A 27,399-nucleotide genomic window follows, 5' to 3' on the forward strand; every position below is an offset into this window, starting at 1 on the left:
AAGACACTACAAAAGCTAGTTGCACTTCTATACACGAGTAAACACCAGTTAAAAAGACATACTTTGAAAAGATACCAGTTAACAATGACCGAAAAACAAACAACAAACAAAAAACACCCCAAAAGAAACCCCACTTATACGCAAAGCCAAATAACAACAAAACAAGAACCTAGGATTTAATCCGACTAAAAATAAACTGGACCTTTAAAAACATTTTAAAGCTTTATCAAAATACAGTAAATAAGTCTAAATAAATGGTGCTACATCTCTAGATTTGAAACAAGTTAAGTCAAAATCCCATTGTGAAGGGGTGTGAGTGTGTGTGTGTGTGTGTGTGTGTGTGTGTGTGTTACTTGTTATGGAAAAGTAAAAGGATGAAAATACCCATGATATACCTGAAAAAGATGATGATAAATCCAGGTGTATAGGTTTAATGATGGTCACTCAAAAGTTAGGTCTAACTCTGAGAACATGTAAATGTGCCCTTATTTAGTAAAGGTTATGTACAGGTATAATTAAGGATTTCAGGATGTGACCGTTGTAGAGACATCATCCAGGAACACCCTGAATCCAATAAGTGCCCTTGTAACAATAGAGAAACACAGAAGAGAAGGTGAGGTGAAGATGGAGACAGAGATGAGATTTATGTAGTCAAGTATCAAGGAATGCCTGAAGCCACCAGAAGTGGGAAGAGGCAAAGAGGGATTCTTGCCTAGAGCCTTTCAAGGCTGTTGACTTATCTTCCTCTTTTTTTTTTTTTTTTTGTCTTTTTGCCTTTTCTTGAGCTGCTCCTGTGACATATGGAGGTTCCCAGGCTAGGGGTCTAATCGGAGATGTAGCCGCTGGCCTATGCCGGAGCCACAGCAACGCAGGATCCGAGCCATGTCTGTGACCTATACCATACCTCACGGCAATGCTGGATCCTCAGCCCACTAAGCAAGGCCAGGGATCGAACCCACAACCTCATGGTTCCTAGTCGGATTCGTTAACCACAATGGGAACTCCATGTTGGCTTCTTGATTTTAGATTTTGGTCTCCATAACTGTGAGGGAATAAATTTCTGTTGTTTTAATGCGCTGGCTTTTGGCAATTTGTTACAGCAGCCCAAGGAAACTAATACAACATGTATCAACACTTACTGTCAAACTGTGGAGGTTAAAACAATATGATAGTTGCACAATGAAAGACAAGCTGATCAATGGACAGATTAGAGAGCCCAGCAACATTCCATACCATACGTGGAAACCTGAACTGTGGCAGAGATAGCATGACAGATCAGAAAGAAAAGAACTGACTATTCAATCAGTGGTGCTACAACCACTGCTTATTAATAGAGTAGAAAAAATGAAATTAAATTCCTAAATCAAACACACTGCCATAGCTAGTAGTTGTGCAAATGTTTCCAAACCCTTTGCAAAATCATTGTTGGGCTCCCACAGCAAGTATGCATGCACAGCTTCAGCAAACTTAGGCCAGCAGCTTCCTGACTATAGCTCCTGGAGGGCAATTTAATGCTAAAGTTAAGTCTGAGCATAGCCTGTGACCCAGCAAACTCTGTGCTTGGTTTATGACCTAGAGAGGCTCTTGCACATGCAATAAGGGACATATAGGGATGCACATTACCTGCATTGTTCATAACTATAAAAAGTGAAAATAGCCAAAATGTTTGCAACCATAAATTGAATTACTTAACAGTGGTATATTCTTTCTAGGGCATTTGACACAGAAGTGAAAATAAATGAGCTTATAGCTACATGCATAAAAATTTTAAAATTTTGAAAACAATGTTTAGTGAAATAGTCACAGAAGGATGTAATATGATTTCATTTACATAAAGAACAAAAGAGTCAAACTGTACAACCTGCTATTTGGGGATAGATACATTGGTGATAAACTAAAGAATAATTAAAACCAAATTCAAAATAGTCATTTTTACCTCTGAGGAAGAGAGAGGAAAGAAATTTAGAGTTTTATGAGGCACTGGTAAAGTTCCATTTCTGAAATTGGGTGATAATGTCTTGGGTATTCATTTTATAATTGTTCTCTAAAGGTTTTATATACTTTTAAAGGTATAATGATATCTCAACAAAAATTAATGAAAGACAAAATACAAAATACCAACAAATTATTATGAAATACTAGAAAACTAAAGAGCACAAAATTTCTAGAGAAAGATCAGATCACCTGAAGAAATACAATTTCTTGGATGATCAGGATTATGGAATAGAAGGACATGGAGCTCAGTCCCAAAAAATAAATAAAAAATACCTGTATGTGAAACATTTCTCACAGAATACCTGTTGAATGCTGGCAGAAGTTCTTACACAACTAAAGCTGCAAGAAAGATTACCAGGTAACTCAGTAGAATGAAAGGGGAAAAAAATGCAATGCAGCCCTTGGGAAGGAGCTGTGAAGGAGGAAAGTTTCCCTCACCTTGGGAACCTCTTCTGTCAGCTGGGAGGTCAGCTGTGACAGAGAGGGAACTTTAGAGTTTCAGAGGAGAGGAGAGTGCATCAGCCACCTTGCAGCAGGCAGGACAGGGAGAAACCAGCACGCATGGTCTTTGCCATCTTGCTGTACTTTCCAGCCCAAGATACATGCCTGCTGGGGTGGACAGCAGCTGGGTGCTGAAATTCAGGCTTCAGCAAACAGACCGGGGGAGAAGATTTGGTTTGGCTACACAGAGACAGCCCGGAGAGCTGAGAGTGTGGTCCAAGCTGCAACTAGGAGTGTGTGCAGAACAGAGCCTGGGTCTGCCATCAGAACCCCATTGTCAACATGTGTGAAAGGGGAGGGGCATGGCCCTGCCATAGCAGCCTTGTTCTCAGCATGCTCACAGAGGGCATGGCTCTACCACTACAAGCTCTGGGAGAGAGCAGGTGCCCATGGGTTGCCCACACATGAGGCAGTGCTAAAATTTGAGCTGATTCCTGGGGCTCCCACAACAAGTATGGGTGCACAACTTCAGCAAACTTATGCTGGCAGTTTCCTGACTGTGGTGCAGGGGGACCCTCAGTCTGATTACTGGCATTCCCATAGCGGGGCCAGGTCTGGTGCCAGCAGCAGCAGGCTTTGTGGATGCACATATGAGGAAGCAAGGCTGGAATCTGAGCCAAATACCGGCATTTCCACAGTGGAGGTGGGGCCAAGGGTGGTAAATTTTGTGGTTGTGCACACCTGGTGGTAGTCAGCATCAGAGAGCTCACATCTGGTGGGTACCTCCTTAAGAGGAATACCCACCAACTCCCTTCCCAGCAGAATCCCTCCAGTCTCACCTACCTCACACTTCAATTAGATCAGGGGTTTGTACTCCGACAACTGGGGAGCACACTATTCCTACAGGGATATGACAACCACAGAGCAAAGAGGAAGCCAAGCCCAACATCCAGTGCTGGTTCTGATCACAACAACACATCTCACCACCTATCAAGGAGATAATGACCAGCACACAATGAGGAAAGACTCAGCAGGCATCCATACTAAAACCAGACTTTGCACCAAAAATACTGGATTCACACGGATGCACAGGAATGCTCCCATATAAAAACAGCCCTAAAGACTGTGGTAGATGACTGTTTCTCCTAAATTCATAGTTGGAGAAATACAAGTAAAAATGAAAAAAGCAGAGGAACCATTCCCAATTAAAAGAACAAGAGAAATCTTCTGAAAGAACAATAAATGAAAGACTTCTCCAGTCTGCCAGACACCAAGTTTAAAAAGGAGGTAATAAAAATGCTGAAGGAATTAAGAAAGACTATTGATAGAAATACAGATCATAGAAAGTATAAAGAGGATCCAGTGAAAATTAGACAACTCAATTGCTGAGATGAAAACAGCTAAAGGCAATAAAGAGCAAATTAAATAATGCAGAAGAATGAATAAGTGATCTGGAAGGCAGAATAATGGAAACCACCCAATGAGAATAGCAGGCAGCAAGACAAGTGAAAAAATGAAAGCAACATACAAGACCTAAGGGATAATAGAAAGCATGCCAAGCTATGCAAAATAGGGATCTCAGAAGGGAGAAGAAAAAGAAAAGGGGATTGAAAATGTATTTGAAGAAATTATGACTATAAACTTCCCAAACCTAAAGAAGGAAACAGATATCCAGGTACAGGAATCACAGAAGGTCCCAAAAAGATGAACCCCAGTAGACCTACACAAAGACATAACATAATTAAAACGGCAAAGTTAAAGAGAGGACTTTAAAGGCAGTAAGAGGGAAACTAAGACTAGTTATAAGGGAACCCCTGTGAGGCTGTCAGCTGATTTCTCTACATAAACTTTGCAGGCCAGAAGGGAGTGACAAGATATATTCAAATTTCTAAAAGGGAAACCTGCAACCTCAGATGCTCTGTGCAGCAAGATTATCATTTAGAAAAAGAAGGATTGATAAAGAATTTCTCACACAAGCAAAAACTGAAAGAATAGAGCAATATTAAACCTATCCTTAAAGAAATATTGAAAGATCTTACCAATTAAAAAAAACAACAACAGGAGTTCACGTTGTGGCTCAGTGATTTTATGAATCTGACTAGGAACAATGAGGTTGCAGGTTCAATCCTTGGCCTTGCTCAATGGGTTAAGGATCTGGCATTGCTGTGAGCTGTGGTGTAGGCTGCAGACGTGGCTCAGATCCCGTGTTGCTGTGGCTGTGGCGTAGGCCGGTGGCTACAGCTCTGATTCGACCCCTAGGCTGGGAACCTCCATATGCCATGTAAAGCAGCCCTAGAAAAGGCACAAAGACAAAGTAAATAAATAAATAAATAAATAATATTAATAAAACCAGGAGCTGGCTTTTGTAAAAGATAAAATTGCAGACCTCTGGCCAGGCTCATGAAGAAGAAAAGAAAAGTAAACAAAATAAGAAATGAAAGAGGAGAAATGTCACAGAAATACAAAAAAAAATCATAGACAAATACTATGAACAATTATATGCCAACAAATTGAACAACCTAAAAGACATGGATAAATTTCTAGAAGCATACAGCCCACCAAAACTGAATCCTAAGAAGTAGATAATTTTTGCCATTAGAAATTATTCTGTGAAGCCACCATCACCCAGATATCAAAACCAAAGACACTGCCAAAAATGAAAATTATAGGCCAATATAATATTTTTCATGAATATAGATGAAAAAATACTCAACAAAATATTAGTAAACCAAATCCAACAACACACACAAAAAAAGAGTCATATACCATGACCAAATTAGATTCATTCCCAAGTCACAAGGTTGGGCCAACACACACAAATCTATCAATATAATATACCACATCAACAAAAGAAAAGATAAAAACCACATGGTCATCACATAGATGCAGAAAAAATGACAAAATTCGACATACATTCACAATAAAACTCTCACCAAAGCGGGTTATAGAGGGAACATCTCTCAACATAATAAAGGCCGTTCATGACAAACCCACGGTCAACATAATAATGGAGAAAAGCTGAAGGCCTTCCCATTAAAATCTGGGACAAGACAAGGATGCCCACTCTCACCACTTCTATGCATCATAGTATTGGAAGTCCTAGCCACCAGCAGTCAGACAAGGGAAAGAAATAAAAGGTACCCAAGTTAGAAGGGGAAGAGGGTAATATTGTTATTATATGTAGATGATGTGAAATTCTATATAGAAATCCCTAAAGATTCCACACAAAAGTACTAGAACTTATAAATCAATTCAGCAAGGTATCAGGATACAAGATTAACATGCAGAATTCAGTTGCATTTCTTTACACTAACAATGAAATATAAGAAAGAGAAAGTAAAAAAAAATTAAAATTGCATCCAAAAAAAACCGCCCCCCCAAAAAACATAGGAGTAAACCAGACTGAGGAGGACTTACACCACTAAAAGCCATAAAACATTGATGAAGGAAATTGAAGATGATACAAAGGAAATGGAAAAATCGATAATGTTTTTTTATTGTTATTTCCCCAACACACTTTTTTTTTTCCTCCCACTGTACAGCATGGGGACCCAGTTACACATACATGTATACATAATTTTTTCTCCCATTGTCATGCTCCGTTGTGAGTATCTAGACATTGTTCTCAGTGCTACACAGGAGGATCTCATTGTTACTCCATTCCAAGAGCAATAGTTTGCAACCCTTAACCCCAAGCTCCCAATCCCTCCCACTCCCTCCCTTTCCCCCCAGGCAACCACAAGTCTATTCTCCAAGTCCATGGCTTTCTTTTCTTTGAAAAGGCTCATTTGTGCTGTATATTAGATACCAGATACGAGTGATATCATATGGTATTTGTCTTTTCTCTTTCTGACTTACTTTCATTCAGTATGAGAGTCTCTAGTTCCATCCATGTTGCTGCAAATGGCATTGTGTTGTTCTTTTTTATGGCTGAGTAGTATTCCATTGTGTATATATACCACCTCTTCCTAAACCAGTTGTCTGTCATATGGTAGTTCTAGGTATAGATTTCTAGGGTACTTCCATACTGTTCTTGATAGTGGCTGTATCAGCTTATATTCCCACCAACAGTGCAGGAGGGTTCCCTTTTCTCCATATCTCCTCCAGCACTTGTTATTTATGGACTTATTAATGATGGCCATTCTTAATGGTAGGAGGTGGTATCTCATGGTAGTTTTGATTTGCATTTCTCTAATAATTAGAGATGCTGGGCATTTTTTCATGTGCTTGTTGGGCATCTGTGTATCTTCCTTGGAGAAATGTCTGTTCAGGTCTTTTGCCCATTTTTCCTTTGGGTGGTTGACTTTTTTGCTGTTGAGTTGTATAAGTTGTTTGTATATTTTAGAGATTAAGCCCTTGTCTGTTGCATCATTTGAAACTATTTTCTCCCATTCTGTAAGTTGTCTTTTCATTTTCTTTTTGGTTTCTTTTTCCTGTGCAAACTCTTGTCAGTTTGATTAGGTCCCATTTGTTTATTTTTGCTTTATTTTCTGTTGCTTTGGGAGACTGACCTAAGAAAACATTTGTAAGGTTGATGTCAGAGAGTGTTTTGCCTATGTTCTCTTCCAGGAGTTGGTGGTGTCTTGTCTTACTTTTAAGTCTTTAAACCATTTTGAGTTTATTTTCATGCATGGTGTGAGGGTGTGTTCTAGTTTCATTGATTTGCATGCAGCTGTCCAGGTTTCCCAGCAATATTTGCTGAATAGACTGTCTTTTTTCCCATTTTATGCTCTTGCCTCCTCTGGCAAAGGTAATTGACCCTAGGTGTCAGGGTTTATTTCTGGGTTCTCTGTTCTCTTCCATACATATGGACCAATGTATGGTCCATACAGACCATACATTGGTCTGTATGTCTGTTTTGATGCCAGTACCACACTGTCTTGATGACTGTGGCTTTGTAATATTGCTTGAGGTCTGGGAGAGTTATGCCTCCTGCTTGGTTTTTGTTTCTCAGGATTGCTTTGGCAATTCTGGGTCTTTTGTAATTCCATGTAAATTTTTGGATTGTTTGTTCTAGTTCTGTGAAAAATGTCATGGGTAATTTGATAGTGATTGCATTGAATCTGTAGATTGCTATGGGTAGTATGGTCATTTTTACAATATTAATTTTTCCAATCCAGGAACATGGAATATCTTTCCATTTCTTTACATCTTCTTTAATTTCCTTGAATAGTGTTTTATAATTCTTGGCATATAAGCCCTATACCTCCTGGTCAGGTGTATTCCCAGGTATTTGATTTTTGGGGGTGCAATTTAAAAAGTATTGTATTTTTGTATTCCTTTTCTAGTATTTCATTGTTAGTACAGAGAAATGTGACATTTCTGAATGTTAATCTTATATCCTGCTACTCTGCTGAATTTGTTGATGCATTCAAGTAGGTTTTGGGTTGAGTCCTTAGGGTTTTCTATGTATAGTGTCATGTTGTCTGCATACAGTGACAGTTTTATCTCTTCTCTTCCTATTTGGATGCCTTTTATTTCTTTTGTTTGTCTGATTGCTGTGGGCAGGTGCCAGAGTCCAGATCCAGCAGCCAGGGTATTCCCTCCGGGGATGGACAGTGTCGGTGAAGCACACGGAGACAGCCTCTTTGTCCCTTCTTTCAGGGCGCTGGACTGCTCCAATTTTATTAGCATAGATAACAGTTTATATAGACAGCTTAATTTTAACTTACATCACAGTGCTTAGATCATATTCTCAAAGGTTAAATTTTAGAGTACATGGTACAGTAGCTATACAATGTGTTCTAAAAATTTTAATGAAAACTAACGGATAAAATGCATCATGCAAAATTATGATGGGTACAAAACATTATGTGGAAAAATCATTATATGAAAATAAGGCAATTTGGTATAAAAAACGTCTTGTGGTTACTTTTAGCAAGCACCACCCATTATTGTTTTAAGCTAAACTTTAACAACTAGAAAGGTCACAAGCACAAGAATTTAACATTTACAAAAACTCTTTTTAGATTAAAGCTTAAGGTACTAACTTCAAAGCATTATGGTCAGGGGACAGTATGAGAAAATATTTTTATATCAGAGCAACTTAATTTCATAAAACTTAAAAGCTCCCTACAAAACTTATTAAAAGCAAGATTATATTTTTCCATCAAGAATGATGTATGGCTAACCTATTCTAACCTATTGTACACTCCACAATTACTTAACTCTAAAACCTATTTTTACTTGTAACAAACCAATGAACACTTTGTTTTTGCTTGCATTAGATCTGAATAGGGTGAATTTAATCAAGGTGAAACTCTTATTATTTTATTACTGTTCCAATATTTGTTGTTTCAATTTATTGAATCACAAATCAATATACAAAAATAACAAGGAATAGCAAGCAAATAACAGAAAAGGCTGAGTAATAAGTAAATAACAGGAAAAACAATTTTCCAAGAAGTAATTTTTATTCTTGCACTATTGTGCAAAGCCTTCATTTTATCATTGTTGTCGTTGTTGTTGGGTTAGCAGGTGAGCCTCATTATTTTTAGAACTTGCCCTCGGAACTGTGCCGCCGGGTAAGCCCTTTTCCCTATTTCTAAACCTGCCATCGGAACTGTGCTGGCGGGTAGGCTTTTTTTCCTTGGTTAGGAACCCTGACTTCGGAACTGTGCCGTCAGGCTAGTTCCCTTCCTTGGCCTCCTGTATCTCCTCGGCTCCCCGCAGGCAGGACTTCCAATACCATGTTGAATAGAAGTGGTGAGAGTGAGCATCCCTGTCTTGTTACAGATTTTAGTGGGAAGGCTTTTAGCTTTTCTCCATTGAGTATTATATTTGCTGTGGGTTTGTCATAAATGGCTTTGATTATGTTAAGGTATGTCCCCTCTATACCCACCTTGGTGAGAGTTTTTATCATAAATGGATGTTGGACTTTGTCAGATGCTTTTTCTGCATCTATTGAGATGATCATATGGTTTTTTACTTTTCTTTCGTTAATGTGGTATATGATGTTGATTGATTTGTGTATGTTGGACCATCCTTGTGCACCTGGGATGAACCCCACCTGGTCATGGTGTACGATCTTTTTGACATGTTTGTTGGATTCAGTTGGCTAAAATTTGTTGAGAATTTTTGTGTCTATATTTATCAAAGATATTTGCCGATAGTTTTCTTTTTTGGTGGTATCTTTGTCTGGTTTTGGAGTTAGGGTAATGGTGGTGTCATAGAATGTTTTTGGGAGTATTCCTTCTTCTTCAGCCTTTTTAAAAATTTTAAGGAGGATGGGCACCAGTTTTTCTTTGTATGTTTGTAGAATTCGCCTGTGAAGCCATCTGGTCCTGGACTTATGTTTGTAGGGAGTGTTTTTATGATATATTCAATTTCATTTCTAGTGATTAGTCTGTTCAGTTGGTCTATTTCTTCTTGATTCAGTTTTGGCAGGCTGTAAGATTCTAGAAAATTGTCCATTTCTTAGAGAAGGAGACTGCAGAAATACAAAAAACCCTGCGAGAATACTATGAACAATTATATGCCAATATAATTGTATAATTATATGCCAATATAATGCAGTCTCCATTGTGACTTCTCCTTTTTCATTTCTGATTGTGTTTATTTGGGTTCTTTCTCTCCTTCTCTTAGTGAGTCTAGCCAGAGGTTTGTCAATTTTGTTTACCTTTTCAAAGAACCAGCTAGCTCTTGGTTTTATTGATTTTTGTCTATCATTTTTTCGAATCTCTATTTTATTGATTTCCTTTTGATCTTTATGATTTCCTTCCTTCTGCTGACTTTAGGTTTGTTTGTTCTTCTTTTTCTAATTCACTTAGGTGTTGGGTTAAGTTGTCAATTTGAGATGTTTCTTCTCTTATGAGGAAGGCCTGTATTGCTATGAACTTCCCTCTGAACACTGCTTTTGCTGCATCCCATAGATTTTGAATGGTTGTGTCTTCATTATCATTTGTCTTGAGATGTTTTTTAATTTCTTTCTTGATTTCGTCACTGACCCATTGGTTTTTCAGTAGCATGTTGTTTAGTCTCCATGTAGTAGGTTTTTTGTCATTTCTTTTCCTGTGGTTGATTTCTAGTTTCATGCCATTGTGATCAGAGAAGATACTTGAAATAATTTCTATACTCTTAAATTTGTTGAGGTTAGCTTCATGCCCAAGGATGTGAACAATTCTCGAGAAGCTTCCATGTGCACTTGAGAGGAATGTATATTCTCATTTTTTTTTTTGATGTAATGTCCTGAAAATGTTAATTACGTCTAACTTTTCTATTGTGTCCATTAAGATCTCTGTTGCCTTATTGATTTTCTGTCTAGAGGATCTGTCCATTGTTGTGAGTGGGGTGTTAAAGTCTCCTACTATGATTGTATTCCCACTGATTTCTCCTTTTATGTCTGTTAGTATTGTTGTAGGTATCTGGGTGCTCCTACATTAGAGGCATATATATTGATGATTGTAATATCCTCTTCTTGAATGGATCATTTAACCATTAAATAGTGTCCTTTTTTGTCTTTCTTTATGGCCTTTGTTTTAAAGTCTCTTTTGTCTGATATGAGTATTGCAACTCCTGCTTTCCTGTCTTGTCCACTGGCATGAAATATCTTTTCCCATCCCCTCACTTTCAATCTGTATGTGTCCTTTGTCCTAAGGTGAGTTTCTTATAGGCAGCAGATTGAAGGTTTTTGCTTTTTTATCCAATCTGCCATTCTGTGTCTTTTGATTGGAGCATTTGGTCTATTGACAATTAAGGTGATTATTGATAGATATGTATTTATTGCCATTTTAAACCTTGTTTACCAGTTGATTCTGTTTCTTTTTTCTTCTTTTCTTTTTTTGGTTGGATAGTTTCCATTTATTTTCTGCTTGAGTACTTTTCATTTTTTGTGAATGTAGTGTTTGGTTTTGATTTGTGCTTGCCCTGTTTTTTAAATATGTTAACCCCTTCCTATAATTGTGTATTTTAGCCTGATAGTCCTGTATGTTCAAACACTTCATTACCGTAATAAAATTTTAAGAAATGAAAAAAAGAATCTATTTATTTCCTTACTTCCCTTGCCCACATTTTATGATTTTTGATGTCTTTTTTTAAATTTTAGTTTATTTTAAACATCTTCATGATTAGATCTGTATGCTGGCTTATTTAAGTGACTGTTCTCTGATAGTGGTTTCCTCCATCCTAGTTCTTCCTCTTTTTTTTTTTTTTTTAATTTAGAGAAGCCCTTTCAGTATTTCTTTTAGCATGGGGTTTTGTATTGCTGTATTCTTTAGCTTTTGTTTGTTGTTTTGTTGAAGAAATTTTTTATTTCCCCTTATATTTTAAATGATATTCTTGCTGGATAGAGTATTCTAGGTTGCAAATTTTTTCCTTTCAGTGCTTTAAATATCTCTTGCCATTCCCTGCTGGCCTGTAGAGTTTCTGTAGAGAAATCAGCTGATAGCCTTATGGGGGGTTCCCTTATAACTGACACTTTGTTTTTCTCTTGCTGCCTTTAGGATCCTCTCTTTATCATTAACTTTTGCCATTTTGGGATCTATTTGGGTTCAACTTGTTTGGGGCCCTCTGTGCTTCCTGTTTCTTGAAATCAGTATCCTTTAGATTTGGGAAGTTTCCAGCGATAATTTCTTCAAATATATTTTCAATCCCCTTTTCTTTTTCTTCTCCTTCTGGAATTCCTATTAAGCATAGATTGGCCTACTTTGTATTATCCCATAGGTCTCATATTGCTTTCAAATTTTTTCATTTGGTTTTCTGTCTGCTGTCCTGTTTGGGTGATTTCCATTATTTTATCTTCCATGTCACTAATTCGTTCCTCTGCATTATTCATTCTGATTTTTACTGCCCTTAGCTAAGTTTTTATCTGCAAATGAATTTTCTAGTTTTTCTTGGCTCCTCCTTATATTTTATAGTTCCTTTCTGGGGGAGTCTGTGTTACTATTCATATCTTCTCTTAATTCCTTCAGTATTTTCACTGTTTCCCTTTTGAAGTCCAAGTCTGTCAGACTGCAGAGGTCTGTTTCATTGTTGACTGCTTTAGGTGACTTCTTCTGTTGCTTTAGCTGGGGATGGTTTCTTAGTTCTTCATCTTGCTTGTATTTTTCTTTTTTATGGTGGAGGTGCGCTCCCCCTGGCTGGGCAGGGTTTGCCCTGGCACTGCTGCGGAGTGCTTCCCAAGGGCAGGTGGTGTTGACCTGCCAGCTTTGAGGCAGCGGGGGCATTTCCTGAGGGCGGGCAGGGCTAGTAGGGTCACTCCCAGGCAAAGGAGCACTTTAGGGTGGGAAGTGCTGATCAACTTGATCTGATGTAGTGGAGCACTTCCTGAGGGCCGGCAGGGCTAGCCAGCTTGCTCCGAGGCAAAGGAGCACTTTCTGAGGGCAGGCAGGACTGGCAGGTGCACATTACAGTGGAGGCACACTTCCTGTGGCCTGGCAGGGCTTGCCCTGGTGCTCCTGGGCCGTGGAGCTCTTCCTGAGGGCAAGTGGTGCTGGGTGGCTTGCTCCCGGGCATTTGGGCGCTTCCTGAGGGTGGTTGGGGCTGGCCTGGTCACTCCACGGCAGAGGGGGCACTTCCTGTTGCCAGGAGGGGCCTGCCAGAATACGCTGGGCAGTGGGACACTTCCCCTGGGTGGGTAGGCCTGGCTGGGGAATGCCAGATGTAGTGGTTTGCTTCCCCCAGTGGGTGGGGGTCAGTCCGCTGTGGATGACAGGTGGCTTCTGGCCAGGAGCATGTTGGGTGGAGGTGGGGGATGTACTGGGAATGCTCTGCTCTCTGCTAGCTGGCAGGCAGGTGCCTATGCTGGGGTGCAAGGTGTATTCTATGGCGGCCTTCCCCTCCTCCTCTCCCCTCTGCAACAATGGCACCTTGTCTCTCTTGCTGGTCTGGACCTTTTCCTGGGTTCCCTCTGTTGTGGCTTTCTACTCCCCAGCCCTTAGTATATTGCTCCCTCCACTTGGGACACACCACTTCCTAGTCCCTCAGGCTGTCCCACAGGGCCAACCCCAGCCCACTCCCAGGGACTAACCTCTGGGGGCTAGGTCTCGGTGCCCAGCCCCCACCCGAGCCTGAGCATCTGGGTTTTTGGTGTCTGTGCCAGTGGTTCATATGATCTGTTCGGCTCTCACTCTGCTTTTCAGATCTCAGACTGGCTGCTGTGCTTTTCTCGGTATCTGGAGATACCTCCAACTTGGTTGATCTTTCATTTGGTTAGGTGACTTTCCAGGGTTCCCTTTCTCCTTCACGGTTCCTTCTCGGGAGTGACAGTCCGGTTCTGATTCTCCTTTTCTCGCTCTCTTCTTTTCTCTTGTTTTACCCAGTTATGTCAAGAGATTCTTGCCATTTTGGGAGGTTTAAATTCTTCTGCCAGCATTCGGTTGCTGTTCTGTGCAAGTCGTTTTATGTGTAGAAGTGTTTTTTTTTGTTGTGTTTGTGGGGGAGAGCGAGTGTGTCCCCCTACTCTTCTGCCATCTTGCCTCCTCTCTCAGCAAATTGATATTGTTAAAATGTCCATGCTACCCAATGATCCCTATCAAATTAATATGATCCCTATCAAATTACCCATGACATTTTTCACAGAACTAGAACAAATAGTCTTAAAATTTATATGAAACTGTAAAAGTTGGAACTGCCAAAACAATTATGAGGAAAAAAAAAAAACGAAGCTGGAGGCATAACACTCCCAGACTTCAGCCAGTACTGCAAAGCTACAGTAATCAAAAGTGTGGTATTGGCAGAAAATAGACATGGATAGAGAGCCCAGAAATAACCCACAAACCTATGGTCAATTAGTCTTTGACAAAGGAGGCAAGGATATACAGTGGAGGAAAGAGTCTCTTTAGCAAGTGGTGTTGAGAAAGCTGGATGGCCACATGTAAATCAATGAAGTTAGAAGATACTCTCACACCATACACGAACATAAACCCCAAATCTTTAAATACCTAAATATAAGTCTTGACACCATAAAACTCCTAGAAGAGAACATAAGCAAAAACATTCTTTGACATAAATCATAGGGATACTTTCTTAGATGATTGTCTGAAGGCAAAAGAAATAAAAGCAAAAATAAGCAAATGGAACAGCAAAGGAAACCGTAGACAAAAATGAAAACACAACTGATAGAATGGGAGAAAATATTGGCAAATGATGCCACCTATAAGGGCTTAATTTATAAAATATATAATCAGCTCATACAACTTACTAACAAAAAACCAAACAACCCAATCAAAAAATGGGCAGAAAACCCAAATAGACATTTCTCCAAAGAAGACATTCAGATGGCCAAAAGGCATGTGAAAAGATGCACAACATCACTGATTATTTGAGAAATGCAAATCAAAACTATGAGACATTACATTACACCAGTCAGGATGGCCATCATTAAAAGGTCTACAAATGATAAATGCTGGAGAGGGTGTGGAGAAAAGGGAACCCTCCTACACTGTTGGTGGGAATGTAAATTGGTACAGTGACTATGGAAGTAAAAAACTAAAAAGAGTTACAGTCTGATCCTGTAATCCTACTCCTAGGCATGTATCTGGAGAAAACTCTAATTTGAGAAGATAATGCACCACAGTGTTCATAGAAGTACTTTTTAATAGTCAAGACATGGAAGCAACCTAAGTGTCCATTGACAGATGAATGGACAAAGAATCTGTGGTATCCATATACACAATGGAATATTAGCATAAAATAATGCCACTTGCAGTAGCATGGATGGACCTAGAAATTACACTAAATGAAATAGGTGAGACAGAAAAAGACAAATGCTTATGATACCACTTATATATGGAATCTAAAAAAAAAAAGAAACAAATTTATTTATAAAACAGAAACAGATTCACAGACATAGAAAACTTATAGTTACCAAAGGGGGAATAGAAGGAGGGATAAATTAGGAGCTTGGGATTAACAGATACTCACTACCCTATGTAAAATAAACAACAAGAACCTACTGTATAGCACAAGGAACTGTATTCAATATCTTAATCTATAATGGAGAAAATTTTGAAAAACTTTATATGTATACATGTGAATTATTTTTATCTACTCTTGAAACTAACAGCATTGTTAATCAACTATATTTCAATAAAAAAAAAACCACAATTTCTCCTTAGCCACATTGGAGAGAGTAATAAAAATAAAACAAGTCCTTGCATGTGCAGATGGGAAATGATTTTTAATTTAAAATTGTACATTCAAACTATCAGCTGAATGGAATATGGGATAAAGGGTTCTTTTGGCATAAAATAACACAGAAATTTTACCTCCCGGCCCCTTTTCCTTGGGGAAAGTACTTGAGGACATAGCCCACCAACCACATCAAGGAAAACATGGGATGCAAGAAGTAATGAATCTCACATACTAGAGCAGTTCTATTCTGACCCAGATTTACCTGTGTGAAGTGGACCCAGAAAGCAACCAATTCAAATTGAGGCAGAAAACAAAATTTTGAGAAAGAAAAATTTTAAAATAAGGAAATATTGAGACCTTGAAAATATCTGAAGCTTCTGTAAAATGATAGAGGGCTTAAAAAAAGATTGGATCTGTTTCAGTGTTTCTGGGATCATTATTTCTTGATTGGCATAGAAGTGTGGCAACAAACAATAAGTGTTGGCCGGGCTGTAGAGAGAAGAGAACCCTGCATAATATTAGTGGAAGTAGGAATTGATGAAGCTAAAATGAAAAATTGCTGGAGGTTCTTCAAGAAATTAAAAATAGAACTACCATACAATCTAGCAGTTCTACTTCTGGGTCTTTATTTGGAAGAAATGAAAACACTAACTCAAAAAAACTATCTGCACCCCCTTATTCATTGCAGCATTACTTACAGCAGCCAAGACATGGAGGCAACCTATGTATTCATTGATGAATGAATGAATAAAGAAAATACAGCATAAACATGCACTAAAATATTATTCAGCCATAAACAACAATGGAATTTTTCCACTTGTGACGCTATTGATGGACCTTGAGGGCATTATGCTAAGTGAAGTCAGGCAGACAGACAAAGATAAATACCTTATGATCTCACTTTTATGTGGACTGTATAAACAAACAAAAACCCTAAACTTATAGATAGAGAATAGATTGATGGTTGCCAGAGGTGAGAAGTGAAGGATAGGTGAAATGGGTGAAGGAGGTCAAAAGGTACAAATACCAGTTTTAAAATAAATAAGCCCTGGGCATATAATGTATAACATGGTGACTATAGTTAATAAGACTATATTGTATATTTGAAAGTTGCCAAGAGAGTAAATCTTAAAAGTTGTCATCATAAGGAAAAAAATTATAACTGTGTGTTGTTGAATGTTAACTCGATGTATAGCGGTAATCAATTCTCATAAAAACAAATATTGAATAATTATGTTGTACACCTGAAACTGTATAGTGTTATATATCTCAATTATATTTTAATTGAAAATAAAATCTAAACATAATTCTGAATAAGGCCACCTGCTACGAAAATGAATAAACAAAGAACTGTGGCAGAAAATTGTAAAAAACATTGTTCTGTTAAATGACAAACAGTATTTAAAATATTGTTTGTTGGTTTTCAACATTTAGAAACAATCTACATATAGATAATATATAGATATATAGATAGATAAATGACCAAATAAAATGCAAATGTTTTCCAACATTTTTAATAATTTAGAGAAAGGACAGTACAGTGGTACATTAAGTGCTAAGGCCCTCATCACTTAGAGATAGTGTCTATAGCCAATCATAAAGAATCATCCTAACTTAGTCACCTTTCTATAGACTCATTACTTCTTTGTTCCAGAACAATTCTCATAAGCTGTAAAGAGTACTTCTAGGTTAACATGCCGGGTTTTGCTAAAGAAACCTATGGTTGGAGTTCCCGTCGTGGCGCAGTGGTTAACGAATCCGACTAGGAACCATGAGGTTGCGGGTTCGTTCCCTGCCCTTGCTCAGTGGGTTAAGGATCTGGCATTACCGTGAGCTGTGGTGTAGGTTGCAGACACGGCTCAGATCCCACGTTGCTGTGGCTCTGGCTTAGGCTGGTGGCTACAGCTCCGATTCGACCCCTAGCCTGGGAACCTCCATATGCCGTGGGAGCGGCCCCAGAAATAGCAAAAAGACAAAAAAAAAAAAAAGTAAAAGAAACCTATGGTCTCTGTAGACACAATTTTCATTGGACAAAAAAGTGGAAGACTATTATTCTACTTGACTTTCTTCTCTGATAGATAAAGACTCAGCTGTCTTAAACAGTCTTTTCGGCAAGTATTGCTGGGAAACCTGGACAGCTTCATATAAATCAGTGAAACTAGAACACACTCTCACACCGTGCACAAAAATAAACTCGAAATGGCTTAAAGACTTAAATGTAAGACAAGACACCATCAAACTCCTGGAAGAGAACTTAAGCAAAACATTCTCTGACATCAACCTTACAAATGTATTCTCAGGTCAGTCCCCTAAAGCAACAGAAATAAAGGCAAAAATAAACAAATGGGACCTAATCAAATTGACAAGCTTTTGCACAGCAAAGGAAACCAAAAAGAAAATGAAAAGACAACTTACAGAATGGGAGAAAATAGTTTCAAACGATGCAACAGACAAGGGCTTAATCTCTAAAATATACAAACAACTTATACAACTCAACAGCAAAAAAAAGCCAACCACCCAATGGAAAAATGGGCAAAAGACCTGAATAGACAGTTCTCCAAGGAAGATACACAGATGGCCAACAAGCACATGAAAAAATGCCCAACATCTCTAATTATTAGAGAAATGCAAATCAAAACTACCACAAGATACCACCTCACACCAGTCAGAATGGCCATCATTAATAAGTCCACAAATAACAAGTGCTGGAGGGCATGTGGAGAAAAGGGAACCCTCCTGCACTGTTGGTGGGAATATAAGCTGATACAGCCACTATGGAGAACAGTATGGAAGTACCTTAGAAAACTATATATAGAACTACCATATGACCCAGCAATCCCACTCTTGGGCATATATCTGGACAAAACTTTCCTTGAAAAAGACACATGTACCTGTTATGTTCATTTCAGCTCTATTCACAATAGCCAAGACATGGAAACACCTAAATGTCCAAGGACAGATGATTGGATTAAGAAGATGTGATGTATATATACGCAATGGAATACTACTCAGTCATAAAAAAGAACAACATAATGCCATTTGCAGTAACATGGATGGAACTAGAGACTCTCGTACTAAGTGAAATAAGTTCAGAAAGAGAAAGACAAATACCATATGATATCACTTATATCTGGAATCTAATATATGGCACAAATGAACCTTTCCACAGAAAAGAAAATCATGGACTTGGAGAACACACTTGTGGTTGCCAAGGAAGAGGAAAGTGGGATGGACTGGGAATTTGGGGTTAATAGATGCAAACTATTGCCTTTGGAATGGATAAGCAACGAGATCCTGCTGTATAGCACTGGGAACTGCGTTTGGTCACTTATGATGGAGCATGGTAATGTGAGAAAAAAGAATCTATACATGTGTGTGTAACTGGGTCACCATGCTGTACAGTAGAAAATTGAGAGAACACTGTAAGCCAGCTATAATGAAAAAAAAAATCATGTAAAAGAAAAACACAGAAAAACTAAAAAAAAAACCCCAAAACAAAAATCCCCTAAATTATAAAAAAAGACTTCGCTTGCCTAATTTACTTGAAAAATTAGAAATGACTTGATAAATGTCTAAATTTTCAAGGAAAAGAAAAATATTTGAAAGGCAAAACTAAATTTGAGGTTACTGTCAAGAATTATAGACACATATACCTACATATGCTTTTATTTTGTGTTTTAAAAAGCTTTTCTGTGCTTTTAAAAGCAAAATTAAAAAAATCACAAACATGCCAATACTATATTCTTATGTTAATTAGATTAACCAAGAAGGAAAATCAAGTGTTTAAAAATAGGGAGGATGGAGTTCCCGTCGTGGCTCAGTGATTAATGAATCCGACTAGGAACTATGAGGTTGAGGGTTCGATCTCTTGCCTTGCTCAGTGGGTTGAGGATCTGGCATTGCCGTGAGCTGTGGTGTAGGTTGCAGACACGGCTCGGATCCCACGTTGCTATGGCTCTGGAGTAGGCGGGTGGCTACAGCTCCGATTAGACCCCTAGCCTGGGAACCTCCATATGCTGTGGGTTCGGCCCTAAAAGGACAAAAGACCAAAAAAAAAAAAAGGGAGGATATCAGTTTCAACCAACAATTTCCTCAGGTACTCTAATCTACATACATTTAATAGTATATGACATTATTCTAAATATTTTACATATACTAAATTATTTAATCCTTACAGCCATATCACCTAGATACCATATTACCCTCATTTTACAGAAGGAGAAATTAAGCCAGGAAGCAGCTAAGTTCCAGTAACAACCACACTCAAAGTAAGGTAGAAAAACACATTCATAGACTTTGAAAATTTCTCTTGGGCTTACCATTTTCTCAATTTGATGACTCCTTTCTATAAAGTCTCTTGAAGTTCTCATTCCATAATTTTCTTTGTATTTTATATTTGTAACTTTAAAAGAGGCAAGATAATAGAATGAATTATCATCTGAAAGGTAAAAATAAACAAAAGATCATGCTTAAATATAATCAGTTCCTTTCTCCACTCTCAGAAACAGGCTTATTTCTTCTTAGTACAAAATTTATTGCAGTCATTTTTTCAAATATTTTGTAATTTCCTCATTGCACCCAGCTAAAATAGAGAATTCGAGCTTCCAAGTGTCCTTTCAGACCACTTATTTACAGTGTTGTGCATATAAAATTCATCACTCAATTAGATAGGCAACATACAATGAAAAATCAGTTACTGGAAATAATTGCTGATAATCATATAAAAATTATCAATTTCTTTAAGGAATTATAGAAATATAGCTAAGCTGTATTATGAAGATACATTCAACAGAAACCTGTGTTTATTGTTTTCACTTTCTTTTGACAATTCAATTCTCAATTCTCTGTAATTTATTCCTAACACATCACTGAAGCTGCCACTGTCAAGGACAATGGTTATCTCATGGCCACACTTCTTTTGGTCTTTTTTCTTTCCATTTTGATTTCTTAACAGCCATTATCATGTTCCATAAAACCCCATCTTTGGCTTTATGAAGTTATCTTCTAATGTTCTTCTTTCCTCCTGGTCATGCCTCAGTTACCCTGCAGACCTTTTTCCCCATGTCTATGCTTAGCTATCTAATGTTCTATCCTTGGCTTGGTCATGTTAAATAGCTTCTTATGTTTCTCCGCACCATAATCTGAGTCATCATCATAAACTATTTTTAATCCTATAACAAAAGATATAATAAGTAACCCAAATAATGCTGGAAACAATCTAAATCATGAAAATTTTTGTTGAAAAATATAACTTACTATAAAATTCTAGGTAACTAAAAAAACAAAACTCAGGCAACTTGCAAACTCAATGTTTGAATTTTTCTACTTAATGTCGTATTTCATGTGAATGGTGGTAGTGGTGATTTTATCTATATTAAAATATCTTCAAACAATTATGAAGGTATCAATATTAAATGTGTATATGTAAATATATATACATGTAAATATACATATCTATTTAGTAATTTATGTATTAAATATGTATGCAATAATATATGTGTATATATGGCCCATGATATTTTTCATTGGCAAAAGAGATTTGCAACACACACAATTAACAATGGACGTATAACAAGAACGTAGGAAGAACTATCCAAATTAATAATAAATAAAAGAGAACTTAAAAGATGGGGACAAGATTTGAACAGGCACTTCATAAAAACAAATGCGCTTGGAATGAATGACATATGAGTAGGTGCCCAGCATCATTGGTAATCAGGCAAATACAAATTAAAATTACAATGGTACCACTATGGTCTGCACTATGTTAGCACATATGTAAAGGTATGGCAGTAGAAAATGTGGATGAGTATATGAAGCAGTGGGAACTCTCATATAATGCTGATAGAAAACAGTTTGGTGTTATCCGTGAATTTAAAAAAGCACATGCCCAGTGACCCAGCAATTCTACATCTACTCTGTTCCCTAGACCAGGGGTACCAAGGTCCCTTCTTATACAAAACAAGTTATGTAAGAAGGTTCACCGCAGTATCGTTTTAATGCACAAAACCTGGACCCACCCAATGTCCATGAATGACAAATAGATAAGTAAATTATAGGATGTTTAGGACAACAAATATTTGTAGTTTTTTTGTTTTGTTTTGTTTTTGTCTTCTGTCTTTTTAGGGTTGCACTGGCAGCATATGGAGGTTCCCAGGCTAGGAGTCTAATGGGAGCTACAGCTGCCGGCCCATGCCACAGCCACAGCAACACAGGATCCAAGCTGCTTCTGTGGCCTACATCACAGCTCATGGCGATGCCGAATCTTTGACCCCCTGATCAAGGCCATGGATCAAACCCTCAACCTCATGGTTCCTGTCGGATTTGCTTCTGCTGTGCCATGACAGGAACTCCAACAAATATTAGCATTGAAAATAAATGGACTTAGATCAGAAACAAGGCCCAAAACATATGTATAATATTAGTATATTTACTTAATGTTCAAATATAATTTCATCCCCCCACCCCGGAGGATCCAAATGAAAATCTCAAGGATAAATAAGAATCTAACAGTTCATCAATCTTTCTATCATGATAAGTAGCAAAGAGAAACATTAATTCTGCCAGGCACTTTATATTTAATTAATAACACAGAAATTATCTTGTAAAGTAATACCCAAGAAGGTATGCAGTTGTAAATATAAAACCTGAGAAAGATAGCAGGTGGTCCCTGACATCCAGGCACTGGCCTGGTGTTACCACTCAGGCCTTTGTGTTCTCCTATTGAACAGAAACAATTTTCTAGAACATCGACATGAGACAATGCTACTCTGTGACAAAAATAAGACTTTCCACAGACATGTCTGAACTCAGATTAAAAACGCTGTCCATACAAACCAACCAACCACCACCACCAACAACAACAAAAAACCCGGAACGGCTTTCTATTACAACTGCTGCTTCTCTAACACTACAGCTCTAGCCTCACCGCATTGCTTTTGCTTTCTGGATAAGATTTTTTAAGACAACAAATCACAGAATTTTCTAGCTTCCCTGTAACATTCAATCCAGCAAAAAGACCTGCTTCCTTGAATCTTATCCCAAATCACAGAAATATTATAATATATCCTTTCTAACAATCTGTAAGTGCCCCACCATTGCCCATGGCACATGCTCGCCTTCCCAGCAACAAACAATAACCCAATTCGTTTACCTGCAGACATGTTCCTGGTGGTCTTTGGTTAGAGGGCGTCAACAAACCATTCATATCCTAAAAGTCACCCTATTTTAAGATTGCACATATAGATGGTAGATAATTGGTAGGAATACAGTGAAAACTGGCCATTTATAATTATTGAGATCCTTAGGATAAAAATAACTTCATCAAACACACTTTAATCTTGGGGATGTAAATTATACCATCAAATCTGCTAAAATCCTACTTCTGTTTTGGATATTTCACATTATTTCATTATTTTAATTTCCTGCTTTTCAGATCCATTTATCTCTACTCTTTAAAATTCATATTTTAAAGAGACATGTTCTTGTTGGTGTTATATTGGTTACTACAGTGTGTTTTCCTTCACTGACTTGGTTTTGATTTCTTTATACTATAAAAATATGTACATAGGCACTTCTACTGTGGTGCAGCATGTTAAGTATCTGACGTTGTCTCTGTGACAGCTGGGGTTCGATCCCCAGCCTGGCTCAGTGGATTGAGGATCTGGCATTGCTGCAGCTATGGCATGGGTTGCAGCTGCAGCTCAGATTCGATCCCTGGCCCAGGAACTTTCATGTACTGTGGGTGCGCCCCCTCCCATGTACATAACTTTTAAAAACTGTGTCATCTTAGATCCATTTTATCCTTTCCACTTATTTACCCCTTGTCATAGACTGTCTTCTCCTTTGTTTTACTAAATTTTATTCTTATTCAGGCTACTCTCAATGAGCTGCATGGAGAGTCCAAATTCCCGATTATTAACTTCAGTATTAGTTTCCTATAAGCAATTACCACTTATTCAGTTGCTTAAAACAGCACAAGTTTATTATTCTCTCACAGTTCTGAAAGTCAAAAGTCTGAAATGAGTTTTACAGGCTAAACTCAAGACCTTAATTTTTTTTTCTGGAGGCTTCATGGGGAGAGTCCTCTTCCTTGCCTTAGAGAGGCTCTCTTCATTCCTGTGGTCACATGTCACCTTGTTTCCTTCTCCCCTGTTTCTGTCATCTCATAGCCTTCTCCCTTCTTTGACCTTTTTGTCTCTCTTTTACAAAGACAATGGTATTACAATTAGGGCCCATCAAGAAAATCCAAAATAATTTTTCTTCAAAATCCTTAATGTAATCACACCAGAAAAGTCCCTTTTGCCACGTAAGGTAACACTCATAGGTTACAAAAATTAAGCCACAGGTGTCTTGGGCGTGTGAGGACATTATTCAACCTAACATAACCTCTGATATTTTTCAAGTATCTTTGCCATTATTTGTATAATCTCATTACTTTTTTCTTTCTTTGAACACATGTAGTATTAAAAGTGAAAGGCATATTAAACATAAAACTTCTTCACTGCATTTTAACCCAAAGAAGATATAGACACAACTGCAGAGGGTAATGTGGTTTATCCTTTCATTTCATGAGAGTCTAAGAAATGGCATCAATTCCTCAATAAAATGGTTAGAAAGGTAATCTGAGCATGTTGGACAGTATTTCATCTCTTCCTGGCAAGTCTTTCAAGTATTGTTTTATTGTTATGAGTCATATAGTTCTGTAAATGTTCAGATAAAATCTCAGCCACATGTGATTATTAATACACATACCAAAGACAAGGTAATTAACCTTGGTTGTCATTTGGTTGGACTGTGGTACTGACTGTGAGGAATTAATTCTGAGTTTTCTCTTCTTCCTGTGGTCCTAAGACAGTGTCTTTTTCCTTCAAAAATAATGTTTAATCTTTAGCCCTTTAAATATTTTTTTCAGGTAACTTTTCTCATATCATTAGCTTTTCTTGGTGCAACTCATTAATATATTGATTTTCAAAAAAGTATATTAAACTCAACACATGATATGATTTATTCTTTAAAGATAATCTTTTCATTCTTCTTTCTCTTTTTAAATATATTTGCTTTGGAAGTGTCTATCCTTGTAATACTGTTTACTACAAGCTTCACTGGCCGGAAATATGAAACATGGCTCAATACAGGAAAACTGTAATTTAACATCAATAAAAGATTAGTAATTGAAATGCTAATAGCATGCAAATGGCCTTTTTTTATACAGTATAGAATTTTCAAGATATTAAGTCATGGAGCACTTAGGCAATAGAAATGTGACCTGGATACTTACCCTCAACAACAAAATGAGTAACAATACCAATCGCAATTCCTATGATTGCTACAATTGCCAATATGAAAAGAGTTAGCCTTATAGGGTCCCAAAATTTCTCTCTTCTTTGATAATCAATTCGTGGGTAATCAGCTTCTGAATATCGAACTGGCCTGTGATTATGGAAAGAAAAATAGACAAAATAAATTTTATTATGGTTTTTCTCTAAGCCCACCTGCTATACTCTGCTATGAAAATAGTTTCTACTGCTAATTAACAATAAGATACTAAGATTTTGAAAAGAGCACAAAGTTTTAATTTGTGTACCCTCCCCTAATACCCCAACCCTAGTATAAGTTTTAGTTAAAGCTCTACTGATGTTGACATTCAAGTGAGGACATCTTCTTGCTATATGTTGTCTGACATATTGGCAGTTCAAATTTGGATGGCAAAGTACAAAGGCTCACTTAATAAAAAGGTAATTTATAAATAACATTTTCATATTTTAATAAGGAACTTTTTACAGTAAAGTTATGTAATAATCTTATCAGTTTCACTTGATTAAAAGTAAAACATTTTAATGTATACTTTTTTAATGACCTTAAAAAATTTCTTAATAGCTTGTTTTAAAAGTAGCAATGTTACTTCTGAAGTCCTAATAATGATTCTTCACATGTTTATTAGCATCTCACAGTGAAATCAAAAGTTGTAAATTTTACTTGATAAGACACCAGTCCCTAGGAAGACTTTTATTTCCATTTGACTCTTACTTGTCCCAACTCATACACTACCAGCCTATTCAAAATATCTTAAGCCATTTAAATTATCTTTCTCCAACTCTCAAGAGATGGTATTTTATTTTCTGAATCCCCAAATAGGATTCAATATTTACTATTTTGAAAGTGAGTCATTTTGTGAAAGTTTTAATGTTTTTAATTTTATCTAATAAATATTTAAACTTTATTCATTAAATAGGATTTTGAGAATATATCTACAATATTATAATAATGTTTCAGAAACTATTCTAGAGCCCAAATGGTAGAAAAATTTTACTTTTTTTCTGAGAAAATAAGTATATTTCTGCATTGAGAATGCACTATAAATAAGTGTAATATTTTTTTAATTCAATGAATTTTATTCTATTTATAATTGTACAACCATCATCACAACCTAATTTTTTAACATTTCCATCCTGACCCCCAGTGCATCCTTACCACCCCAAAACTGTTCTCCTTTGGTAACCGTAAGTGTTTCAAAGTCTGTGAGTCTGTTTCTGTTCAGCAGATATGTTCATTGTATCCTCATTCTAGATTCCACATATAAGTGATAGCTTATGATATTTGTGTCTCACCATCTGACTAACTTCACTTAACATGATAATCTCTAGGTCCATTCATGTTCCTGCAAATGCTATTATTTCAATCCTTTTTTATGGCCGAGTGATATTCTGTTGTGTGTATGTATCACATCTTCTTTATCCACTCCTCTGTCGATGGATGTTTAGGTTGCTTCCATGTCTTGGCAATTGTATATAGTGCTGCAATTAACATTGTGGTGCATGTATTTTTTAAAGTCATAGTTTTCTCTGGATAGATGTCCATGAGTAGGATTGATGGGCCAAAAGATATGAAAATTTTAAAATACACTTTTTGCCTCTGTGACACTCACATTTTAAAAGGCGATACAGACATAGAAATAAGTAATTAATAGATAGTGTGAACTGTGCGAAAATAAAACTTTATACAGGAAGAGAAAACACCCTCCTGGAAGGCTGTGTGTGTCACGGAGTTTTATCCAGAAAGTAACATGATTAAAATTTTGAGTGATAAAAGTTCTCCAGCTGTAAAAAAGGAGAAAAGAACAGAGAAAAAAAAATAGCATGTGAAAAAAAAGAAAAAACAAAAACACTAGGTATGTGAAATCACACTTATCAGTAATAATTAGTACTGGGAAAAATTAGATTTTCCTCTCAAAGAATTTATAGTCTCCAAAATACATCCATGATTACAAGTCTTTTACAGCAATACTGTACTAGAAAGAGGATATGGTAAGGCTGGTGGGCTGGACCAGCTCAAGAGGACTCTTAAAACCCAAAGTAAAGAGCTTGAAATTGTCTCTGCAGGAGGGGAGGAACCGTCTTAGTTAGGCTGATAATTTGAAGAATCACAGAGGTATGAATGAGAATTAGAGCAAGAAAGCAGTCAGGAAGACTGGTGTTGAGGTCTTTTTGAAGGTCCAAGTGAGAGGGTGAGGCCCTGAAGTAAGGCTGAGGCAGTGGGGTGGAAAGGAAGAGAAGGATTTAGCTCTAGTCCTTGAGCTTTGTGGACTGCTTAGCTGTATGGCAGGAAAGGGTTAATGGCCCCCTTCGTTTTCATGTCCATGTAAATGACTGTGCTTCCAGCCAAGATGAGTAAAATTAAGAGAAGATGTCTCCAAGGTAGACATAAACATTGTTAATAATGAGCAGTGTGTTGTCTTCAACTTGCTTTGAGCCAAATGGAAAATATTCACTTTATATCTTCTTTTTGACTCATTGTATTTTAATTGTTGCTAACACCTGTTTTTATGACTCTAATAGAACTGTTAAAGTTGGTAGCCCACAGCTCAGAAAAAAAGGAAAAAGTTACTTATGT

General features: G+C 37.3%; 1 protein-coding gene across 1 annotated transcript in view; it reads right to left on the reverse strand.

The window, feature by feature from the left end:
• LOC125137432 (transmembrane protease serine 11F-like) overlaps positions 1-27,399 on the reverse strand; it is a 76,234-nt gene that overhangs the window by 25,113 nt on the left and 23,722 nt on the right. Inside the window, exons 4-5 of the mRNA XM_047798118.1 lie at positions 24,788-24,939; positions 19,827-19,945 (exon numbers count right to left, since the gene is read on the reverse strand). Of these exons, the coding sequence (XP_047654074.1) occupies positions 19,827-19,945; positions 24,788-24,939 (271 nt within the window). The remainder of the gene's footprint in view (positions 1-19,826; positions 19,946-24,787; positions 24,940-27,399) is intronic.

Source organism: Phacochoerus africanus, chromosome 10, assembly GCF_016906955.1.
Source record: "Phacochoerus africanus isolate WHEZ1 chromosome 10, ROS_Pafr_v1, whole genome shotgun sequence".
Classification (NCBI taxonomy): domain Eukaryota; kingdom Metazoa; phylum Chordata; class Mammalia; order Artiodactyla; family Suidae; genus Phacochoerus; species Phacochoerus africanus.